Source organism: Mesitornis unicolor, unplaced genomic scaffold, assembly GCF_000695765.1.
Source record: "Mesitornis unicolor isolate BGI_N332 unplaced genomic scaffold, ASM69576v1 scaffold48514, whole genome shotgun sequence".
NCBI lineage: Eukaryota > Metazoa > Chordata > Aves > Mesitornithiformes > Mesitornithidae > Mesitornis > Mesitornis unicolor.
The window spans coordinates 6684-17927 of record NW_010180327.1 but is presented as its reverse complement, the minus strand read 5'-3'; the positions used below and the strand labels follow the sequence as shown (position 1 = coordinate 17927).

Sequence of the window (11244 nt, the reverse complement as noted above, 5' to 3'; positions counted from 1 at the left end):
ATCCCTAACGTTCTGTGATTCTGTGAAGCTTCTGCAGACATAAACCAGAGCTCTTGCCTCACCTGTAGCTATTGCCCAGGATTTAGTCTCTCTCTTGTCACACAGAGGCTTTTTTTTGGTGTGCCTTTTCTTTCAAAGGAGTAGGGCTCTTAACCTGTGTCCTGGCACAAGTTCTATTTGCATGCAGGGTATTTAGCACTTTCTGTCCCCAGCATTGTTGTCACACAGCTTAGAGCAAGTCATAGCAGCCAGATCCTAACGGTTTTCAACAGTGTTTGCAAAGTACCACAGTATGCAAGGTGCAGCATCTAGTGGGGACTTAAGAGAAAATAGCTTCAATGTATTTAAGGTGATATTTCTAAACTAATTAGAAAATCATTGTTATTACTACTTATCTACGGGAAAAGAAGAATCTTTTAACAGTTTGAAAAGTTTTCAAAATGTGTTTCAGTTCAAATAAGAAAGCTTAACCTGGCCCTTGTTCTGTTCAAAGGAATCATGTTCCCATTGCAGCCTATGCACACAACACGATGTTGCTTCTCTTTCCACGTACCTCCACAGCTCTGGTAGCTCCCGAGGTGCTGGACCGGACCTGGAACAGCCGCGTTTCTGCAGGTGCTGTCTGGCCTCCTTCCCTAGAGGTCCCACCCTTGTAAACAACCAAGGGCTTTCCACCAAACATACTCATCAGATGAGGTGGCTCTTTTCCTTGCACTACTCGTTTCTAGAGAAAAAAAACTTGCCATCAGTTTTATGCTACTGCGAAGAAGTAGCACAAGATATTGTAGAAGTGGCCTTTGCAATCATCTTTTCCGCTGGAATCTTCATATAGGACCAAGCTGGTCACGGGAGCTTAGCTATTACCTCCCACACAGCAACACCCCAGTGTCTAAACTGAGCTCCCACAATTGCATTTAATTTTAATTGACAAGTGATCCACCAGCACACAGGTAACAAGTAACAGCGGTAAAAATCCTCCTGTCTCATACAGGCCATTTATAAAACTTTTTTGTATAATCTAGCTGGAGCATAGGCACACGGCCTCTCCAGAACACCTGCACCGTGGCTGGAGGCTGCCACTACATGACTGGGTTTCTCCACTGCCAACTGGTATCATATAAATATATATACATACACACACACACACAGAAACACACACACACACACACACACACACACCTTATTTATTCCCAGAGTGCTGGGACTGTTTTGTTGTGTTTGGCCTTTTTACCTGCACAGGGCTGCCTCCCAGCTCCTCATCCAGCTGTACTGTGAGGAACGCAGAGGCTGCAATTTCATCTTGAGTGGAATCAGCACCCTGCCTGAAACACAAGGCAAAATCCCAGATTTATTTTAGCCCTTTCCCCCCACAGATACACACTTTACAGAGATAAAGAAAAGGTAAAGAAAACCTTTGTTACCAAACCTCTGCAGCACTTTATTCAACATGAAAGAGAAATTCATCATCCTATATTGTAACACAGTGATTACAGAGGGAGACAGGAACACTTTCCAGATAATAAGCAGAGATTCTTTAGTATCTTCACGCCTATCTCCCATTATCTTTCTAGCTGCTACTTTAAAAACATGCCTGTTGGCACTGTTATCAGGAACTTCACACACAGCCCCTGTACAGACCACATCAAGTTAGACACCCTGCCTGTGCCCCCTCTGCTTGCTGATGAACCAGGAAGACGACCACTGTGAGACTGAAAAAAAACTCACAGGGAAGATGGTCCAGGGTGAAATTTTATCCCCCAACGATCCTCTCCAAGTGGGAACCAGCAGTGATCCATTTCTGAAGAAGTGGACTCTCAGCCCCACACAGCCCCAGTGTTTCCTGACTTGCATCAGGAAAGCTTTCTTACCAAGTATAAATAATCTGTCCCTGTTTTCCAGCATGCTGGTAATCGTACAAGATAATGTAGCTGTCCCCTCCATAGAACTGGCCATAAGTCGATGGATTCACTGGCACTTTCTCTGAGCCTTCTATTCTCCAAATCTAGAAAAGGAGAGGAGCAGAAATATTCCGAGTTCAACATGACAGCAGAATAAGCAGACTTTTTTTCCCCCAAATTCAGCCTTTCAGAACTGAAAGGTTCTGCAGTCCTGCAGCTCCACCTGCTGGGAAATGCGGCCGGAATCTGGCATTGCACAGCCTGCGGCTGGGCCTGGAAGCAGGGCACAAGAAGCTCACCCTATTCCGAGCTCCCAAACCTTCACTGGATTCAACCAGAACCACTGGAAAAAATGTGAGTCACACTACTCACACTGCCAGCACTGAAGCCCATTTATTATCTGACACGATCATTTCAATTTCTCTCGGTTAGGGGGTCAGGAATAGAGCTTTTAGGCTTTACTGGGGACTTCTGAAAAGTCTAACTCAGCCCTTTCAAGCCCACCTCCACCACTGCTCTCTAGACCCTGCTGGTATTTCTAGTGTTAAAAATTCCCCCAGCATTTACGTAACTGCAGTGCTGATGATTCTCAGGCCTCCGTTTACCAGCAAGTAGCAAAGAAAATTCTGGAAACCTTCCCAAAGGGACTCTGACACCGCTCACCTGTTTCCTGCCAGAGCCATCATCCTCCATTCCATGCTGGGCAGCCATGGCCTTGGAGGTGTGCAGAGTGGCAGCATCGAAAGGTACCTTCTCGATCTTGGCAACATGACCAGAAACGTAAGCCTGCCCCAGTCCTTCCGTCTGGTCCCTGTCCCGCCAGTTCTTGAAGAACTGCTTAAACAAAGGTGTCTCGCCGCTCTCGGGGAGGACTTGGACCTGAAACAAATGAGCCAGCCCATCAGGAGCAGCCTTGTTCCCATCCCACAGCTCCAGCTCTGGCAGCTCCTTGCTTCATGGTAGCCTTGGTTTTATGCTGCCAGAGAGTTGCCTGGTACAACTCTTGTGAGACCATAGCAGTGAAATGCTTGGCGTCAAGATGTGGGATTAAGAGCAGTGTCAGGTCTTGCTGACACCATCATCAGAGACACAGCAGTCAATAGCATCTCCAGGTACTGCCATACTGGGCACATCTTTTCCAGGAGAAGACACATGACAAACTACCTGTTTGCTGCTTGTATTTCTTTCAAGCCAGTGTTACTCAATGTTTAAGCCTCTGTGTAACTACACCTGCTATTTTAAGGACAGTGTTAGTCTAGGGACAACAGTGCTGTATTTCCCTGTAGAAGGGCAAATCACCCAAAACAGGAGCTACTTAACTGCTGGTGGCCCTTCACATGAGCCGTGCTCTGGAGTTTGTGGGCTGTGTGGCAGAAAAGTAACCCCAGTGGTGTCTGGGGGTTGCACATCCTTACCTGGGTATGTTTTGGATAACCCATCTTCTCAATAAACTCAGAAGCTGTTTTCAGTGCTGCCTTCTTCTCTTCAGAGTTGGCACTCCTGCCTTTAATTAAAATAGAGAGCAAAGAGATCAATTTTTTAAAAGTTCTGCACACTCAGAGAAAAAATTGTCCCAGGCACTTCTACTTTTCGCAGCATTAAAAAGGCCCAGCCTTCCAGCCAGATGATGCCAAACAGCAAATGACATCTCTTGTTCCATCTCTTTTACACCTTTTGTGATGGCTGAGAGAGCCTTTCTACTCATCATATCAAGTAAATTTTTTCTTCCTGGTTCCCAGGACCCTCCCTGTAATTTTCTGCACTAAAGGCCCTGTACCTCAGCACTGGACATTTCAGATGAGAGTGCTTTTCTGTGATTGTTAATGCTCTCTGAACTTGCCCTGAAAAGCACTACCACCATCAAGTGTACACTCCCCTGCCCGGTTTGAAGGAAACAGGGACTGGTAACTGGATGAAGAACCTGTGCAGGTATTACCAGCTTCACCCAGATCTCTACGGTACCTTTCCAAACAAAGATCTTCCCATCTGTGCCATGGTCCAGAATGAAGCAGTCATCCGTACTCAGGGCTGCCTGGGAGAAGGGGTTCTCATCTGCCACCAAGGAAACTGCCATGTTCCCAGCCCCATTGGAGACCTGTGATAACACAGCATGGAGATTAGATAAGGCATTGTCTGTTCCTCTCCAGCTTCATGGCAATAGTTCAAAACTCAGGGAGTGGAAAGGAAATAAATTTGAATGCATTGGCTGGTTCAGGCACTATTGTTTTGCAAACAGGATAACTTTGACACAGCAACAGTATGACAAAAATATAACACTTACTCTGAAGATTTTGAGTACTTCTAGCAAAGCAGATACTGCTGGGACCAAAGAAAGATTGATAAAAAATGGAAAATAACCTTGGTGCACAGGCAGCCAAGAAATATCTTCTAAAGCAAACCAAGTGCACTCAAAAACTGGAGAGGACAGTCTTGGTAACTGTGAATAGGCCTCCCTGTGTCATGTGGGTTTAATAGCCTGAGTTCCTGTGCTTACTAATGGATCAAGGTCCACATCACAGACCATCGTGGCAGATATTTCCCCACATCATTAGGGAGATTGTTGTAGAGAGGATTCCTCCCAAAAAGTCTTGGACATTCTTCTATGTTTATACTAGCTGATGGCAAATGTTACCTTCCAAATCATCGCTTCATCATGCTCACTGGATGTAGAAAGGGTAGATTCTGGTTCTCAGGCTCACTACTTCTAGTTCTTTCCTGTCATCTTCCTAATACAATGCCTGACAACACAAATGAAATCTCCCCTTTTTCCCCCCCCATTTGTTTCATGCTCCGCCTCTTCTTCAAAAATTCCTGGAAAGTCCCAGCTGTCTCACTACAATCAAAGTGGTGATAAAGACAACAGAAAGCATGTGGGCACGTAGTGTGAGCAAGAAAGGTTCATACATAAAACTTCACAAAAAGCTAAGGACAGAAGTAGGACTCAGGTCAGCTCAGCTCCTCTCTACTAGTCCAGCCCCATCTAACCGTGCAAAGATCACTCCATTCTCCACCGGGTTATTTGTCAGGGTCCACGTGTTTCTTGTTACCTTATAGAGCTTAGCCAGCTTTCTATTGGCTGTATCAGTTTTAGTCTCATCAGAAGCTCCTGCTGGCAAACTGGGCTTTGGTCCCAGGACCTGTGAGAGAGAAAAAACATTAGCAGCGAGCCCAAGAGGATCTCTGTTCATCAGATGCTCCAGCCATAAGTGGAAGAAACTTCTAGACTCACATGTAAAGACACACACTACTGAGCCTATCTACCCATCCCAGCCATTCTTCCACACACTGCCCTTTCCACTCCAGCACAGAGAAATGGACAAAGTGGATAACCTGAAGCATTTCCTCTCGCTCTGCTCCTTCCTCTGAAACATAGACCCTGGCACGACCATTCCGCTCATTGTCCCGAATCCCCTTGGCCAGCACAGTGGCCTTCAGCCGTTCTTGGCGGTTGCTGTCAGAGCCACACCATTGAAAGATGTTCTGGAGGAAAAGAGAAAGACCATGCAGCTGTCAGAGCATAACCACCACCTCTCTAGACAAGATGGCAGCATAGCTGGAACTGAAAGATAAGAGATTGGTTATACAGTGTTTCAGAATGCTCAACACTTGAGATAGCTTCAAAAGAGTGGGGGAAAATAAACCCTTAAGTGAACTAATCGGACTCTCCTGCCCCTGAAAGTCTGCTAAACCTGTGTTTTACACAGTGCTTACACTGCCAAGGTCAAGGATGAAACAGTCTCCCGTGTTGAAGCTCTCCCAGGTCACAGGGACCTCCGTCGCTCGCACTGTTCGCCTGCCTTTGACCTGCAGAAGCCTCTGCACCGTTACTTCATTGGGAACCACATGTCTAAAGCCAGATGCCACGCCACCAGCCTAAGAGAAAACAAAGAAACAATTCACAATTTTGCTCTTGCTTCAGAAAAAAAGGAAAATCCTACTGATTTGCTATCAGTGAGCAATTTTTGCCTCTCACAGGAAAGCGGGTCAGCAGCAGCTTGCAGGGAGCTAGTTTACCCAGGCTGGGCTTCGCTATCTCATGTATCCATCGATACATCCCAGCTATCCATTCCCATAGCATCTAAGGGACACAGATACAGTACAGCTGGAGTTCTCCAAATTTAAAGAAGATCACAATAAGCTGCAGTATTAATAGTGTTTTGACTGATGGGGTGAAGAGTATTTCCATGGGTATTATATGTCTTGCCCACCAAAACTTACCCCAACCTCAGGATTCACCTTCTCTGCTGATAGAGACACACTTGGAATTATTTGCCAATGTAGGCAACAGGACTAACGTAAGCTATCATCAAAAAAGCATAACCAAATGAATGAAAATAACAACAAATGAGTGGGAAATATGCGAAACAGAAAGACTAAGAAAGTCTTAGACATGAGAAAATGTAAGCACTTCACATGCACTTGACCTGATACCACTTTCCTTGTGCCACTGGATTCCTAACAAACATAACAGTTCTTGACTGTATGTTTTTACTTTTCTTATTCCACTTTACTGCAATGGCACGGGAGAGTAACTCCCACTAGTATTTGTCTACTTTACCAAAACATTACATATGCCAGGGAGATGGGCTAAGCACAGAAGAAGACTGGAAAGATCAAAATCTGTTATGTAAGTGGGGAGAAATTAAATCTACTGGGTAGGCATTTCCCATTAACTCCGATCGCCGTTTCTCAAATTCGTTCCAGACATCTTGGGACTGATCTTTCCTTTGCTTCTTGAAGAAAAACAAAACCTCAATGCCTAAAATTTCCTGGGGCTTTGCTTGTGTATTATTAATTCAGCCAAAGCTCTCCCACTGGGATCTGCTGTTCTCTACCCTGTCAGTTCCAACTCATTGAAAACATCTGGTTGAGAATGGCTTTTAAGCAACTGGAAAAAGGGCAATTTTCATTATTCTGAGACTTGGACGGTGGGCACAATTCCATTTATTGCAAACTTGATTCAGTCTGGTAGCAGAAAGACCAAATCATCACCGACCTTGTACTTGATGCCAGATTTGAAGTAACCCAGGAAAGTTGAGGACTCATGGCCCTGCACTTCGCGGTGCTGAATAGCCTTCCCTTGAAGGTAGTCATCCATCTGGACAGTGAATATGGCAGCTGCCCCACGCTCATCTTGCGAGCTTTCATCTCCTGAGAAATGAAAAGGCAACAACTTGGAGAGAATGCAGGGTTTAAACTGTGCAAAAACACCAGGGAGAAAGCAGATTACTGAGAAGTTTAGTTTCCATGAAGGTCTGCAGAATAACCACTTCCAAACTTCTCTAATACTGACTCCAAACAGCAGTGTAAACGGTTAAGTGTTTTTCTGGCAGGCTTACAATACCATCAGAACTGCTGCAGCCCCACTGCTTCCCAGCTGTCCCTGATAGGTGTCATTCACTTTTCTTTTGCCATTTCACCCTGTCCTGGAAGGCAATTTGCTATGGAGCAAATACACAGCTGAATCTCCAGGAAGACATAACCAGGCTTTATGAAGGCTGTAAATACCAGTGGGGAACCAGTTCCACAGCAGATTGGCTCTCTGAAGCAATTTGGTGTGGAAAACAGGTGGCAGATATGACAAGTCACCATGCCAGTATCTTACACTGCTTTAACTATGATATTGTCAGTCTTGGTTTTGCAGGATGCGGAGAAAGCCTTGCCATGTTACTTAGTGACATTTACTGCAGAAGGCCAGTTAGGAGGCCTGAACTTAAGAGGGAAAAATCCCACTTAGAGGATAACACCCAACCTCCATCCTTTGTCAGAAAGGATTTCAACTGCCCCTTTCACCTGAGATCTTGTCTTCTCTGTGGACCTGATAAGAGCCTCTGCAAAACAGGGACTTATCCTATCATCTTGATCAGAAAAAACTATTCCTAGGTACGGAGATGGCTGTACTCACCATTGCAGAGATAATTTCAAATATTTAAAGTCAGTAGCACTACAGGCACCCAAAAGAGCATTCCCACAGTACTGCCAGTTCTGCTTTTTGCTTCCTTGGTTAACCCTTACTGGACAAGGCTGGTGCAGTGAGAGGAGTGGAGTTTGCTTTGGGCTCCTAGCTCAGCAGGGGCGCACCCATCACACCTACCTAACCAGAAGTGCAGGTCGTACTGGAGGTTCCCACTCCGCTGCCTGATGGTGTTCAGCACCAGGTAGGAATCTCCTGTGAAGAAGTCTCCATACAGATTTTTTGGCACCGGTACCAGATCAAACTTCTCGATCCTCCAAATCTGAAGGCCAGGTTCCTTCCCAGCCTTGGAAAACTCAGCGTGTTCGACCATGCTGACAGGCTAGGGGTGAGACAGAGAATGTTGTTCAATATGCACAGTACGAGGAAGCGCTTGTTTAAATTGCATTGCTTCTGATCTCTTAACTATTGTTCCAGGCAACAAGTGGAAAATTTTCTTAAAAACTTTTCTCTTCCACTGAATTTTGAAGGAAAAAAACAACCACCTCCTGATTTTACTCTACGTATTTTCTTTACTAATTTATAGCTTTTCAATGTGGCACATAAGTGAAAGACTAACCCGCTTGCTGACTGTTCTTTTGTAGAATCGCTGCATGACATTCAAGACTGCAGAAAATAAACCCCCTTTTAACTATACATGTAGCACATCTTGCACAAACATTAGTTACAGTTTTCCTAGAACTAATCTGTGTGATCTTACCCAGCTCTTTCTGGAAAATGTTGTGAATATCATCCAAGAGTTAGATAATGAACAGCTTTCTTATATATCTTCTGTTCCGACACGTTACTCCATTACTTCTTACAGGAATTACACAAATATACACAACATCCTGTCCTAAGGACATTGCAATTTTGGTTTAGTACGTGTTTTCTCATACTTACGCAACACATTAACAACATGCAATCCATTCTTTTAACAAACACCTTTCTATAACTGTATTATAAAAGAATTCACTTTGGTAATACTGAAAGGAAATAAAACATTTCTGTTGTATTGGCAAAGGAAGTTTGTCCGTGTATTACAGCATGCCTTCGAGTGGTATCAGACAGCAGAGGAGAAAAAATGAAAATGTTATATTGGAAGCATCCAGCATCTTGACAAAGAGGAGAGTTTGCAGTAGCCAATGGACAGAAGTACAACACGCTCAGCTTTCAAGGCAGAAATAAAGAATGTTACAAACTAGAAAGCAAACAGCAAGTTACCAAAGTGATTCCTAAGCTGAAATCAAGTATTAAAGATGGAAAACAATGAACTTTGTTGTCATGATTCCAGTCAGCCTGACTTACTTTCTTCCAAATTCCCACTATAAAATTGGAGAAACTCCTTACAAAGATTTAAAAGAGTGTGACTCTCCTAAGTAATTGAATTGTGATGTCAATCACTTACCACAGCTGAAAGCACAACAGCTGCTGTAACAACATATCCCAGCCCTGCGACAGACATGGAGCTAACACAGTGCAGCTTCAGAGCCATTGCGCAAAAAACGGTGAGGAAAATAGAATTGAAGTCCTTTTTGCCCATTTCAAACAGCAAATGGGCTTCTCCCTTCTTCTGCAGAAGTTTAGGGAGTCCCAGCTCCCTCCTCCTCTCGATGTTAGTGAGGATGAACCGCAGAAGCCAAACTTTTATCAGGGACAAACACACCCACCCCCTCAGCAGTGCAGGGGCGTTACGTGTTTGTGCAAACAGCCCTCTTGGAAGTCTCCCTCAGCATTCACAGACGCTTAATCCCAGCAGGGAATAACTCAAGACAATATGTTATCCATTACAGCGTTCAAACAAGCCAAATATCGAGTCATAAGGCCAACGACAGAGGAAGAAATTAAGAGACAGCAGCAACAGAGGCAACATTTTGTCAGCTGAAAACTGCAAATAAATGGAAAGTTGATGAGACGCAGAGGAACAGAAAGGCTGTTCCAAATGGCAAAGGCTGCAGAGATTTTGGAGATGAGAAGAACAGAGGAACATTGCAAGGATCCAACTGAATAACCTGAGGATAGAGGGAACGCACCCTCATCAATCTGAACTTGTCAGAGGAGCAAGATGCAAAATTCAGCATGTGCTCTGTGTGTCTTGTGCCTGAATGCAATCTCACACAGCTGCCATCACAGTAATACCCTGCGGATGGGTCTGAGATGGACCAATGCGTTTCAGCCCATGTGTTAGCAAAAGGGCATCAGTAGTCAGGTAGGTGATAGAACAAGAGCTAATTCAGTAATTTCACAACCAAATATTACTGAGGGTACAGCAAGACCCTGCGACAGCAGCCACCAAACCTGTTCAGTTCAGTGAAATTACACCACAGTACGGCTGATCACACCACCCCAGTGACCTGCCACTGCTCAAGAGCTCATTCTTCCAACCGCTTCACACTTCAGAATGCAAACCTATGACATTTCCCAAGTGTCTGCAGTAAGTAACCCACGCAGGGAACTTGCAGGAAAAGCCCAGGAACAGAGCAGCCCTAAGGTCTTACCAGAGGATGAGATGGCTCCTGGAGCTGCAAGGAGCAGTGTCTGGGATACAGCACCGAGCACAGCCCAAGGGATGTGCAGAGACCCGCCTGGGACACGCTCTCTGGTTATGAGTATCCTGGAAGGCCAAACGAGGAGGATTAACTAACGCGTGTGTGTGGCTGTGCTGCTGGTTCATTCTTTTCTCTCAGTGCACCCAGGGATGAATTACAGAGAGTCTGAGGTTCTCACTTTCAGAATCCTTCAAAAATTGCTTTAACAAAGGGCCAAATCCTCTACCCACAAAAGTCCACAACAAAATTGCCACGAGGGAAAAAGCAGATCCCACTTTGTGCTTTCTCCGCTCTCCATGGGAATATTTTCTCTCTCATTAGAGCATTGCTTCCCTGCTGTCCAAGCTGATGCATTTTGTTTCGAAATGTGACCTTGGCAAGCTCTGATTTAGTTAATGCACCTTTGAAAATTTCACTGGAAATTCTCAAACTGAAATAGATAATAAAAACAATGTCTCAGTCTTGCTGGTATTTCTGATCGCTGTGAAGGGAGTTCAGAGTGTCACAGGTTTGAGACACAGTGAATAAACTGCTGGAAGCCTGGCTCCAAGGAAGCAGCTGCAGCATCCCCAAACCAGGATGACTTCATTGCATAACATTAGAAAGAGGTGAGTCCCTTCCAAATGGAAAAATGCTTCAGACTTTTTATTAATAAATACTAGCATAGTGCCACACTTGGGCCAACTGCACAGACTGAAGGGGAAAAGGCCTAGGCTAATCTTCTTCGTTAGCATCCCATTTTGCGATATATCCTAATCTGCAGATCTATGCTCATAAGCACATATGATATTTTGGAACACAATTCATTCGGTCTTCTGATTAACTTGGCATTTTGTAAGGTTTG

General features: G+C 44.7%; 1 protein-coding gene across 1 annotated transcript; it reads right to left on the bottom strand.

Annotated features, from left to right (window-relative positions):
- Positions 1-553: 553 nt before the first annotated feature.
- GSN (gelsolin) lies at positions 554-9457 on the bottom strand (the record flags this gene model as incomplete). Its single annotated transcript, XM_010183063.1, has 12 exons — positions 9260-9457; positions 7993-8194; positions 6895-7049; positions 5610-5771; positions 5274-5378; positions 4946-5035; positions 3861-3993; positions 3314-3402; positions 2562-2777; positions 1869-2002; positions 1232-1322; positions 554-724 (listed from the first exon to the last, which is right to left on the bottom strand). Coding segments are annotated over exons 1-12 (1683 nt in total), but the record flags the coding sequence as incomplete, so codon positions are not given.
- Between the last annotated feature and the right edge of the window lie 1787 nt (positions 9458-11244).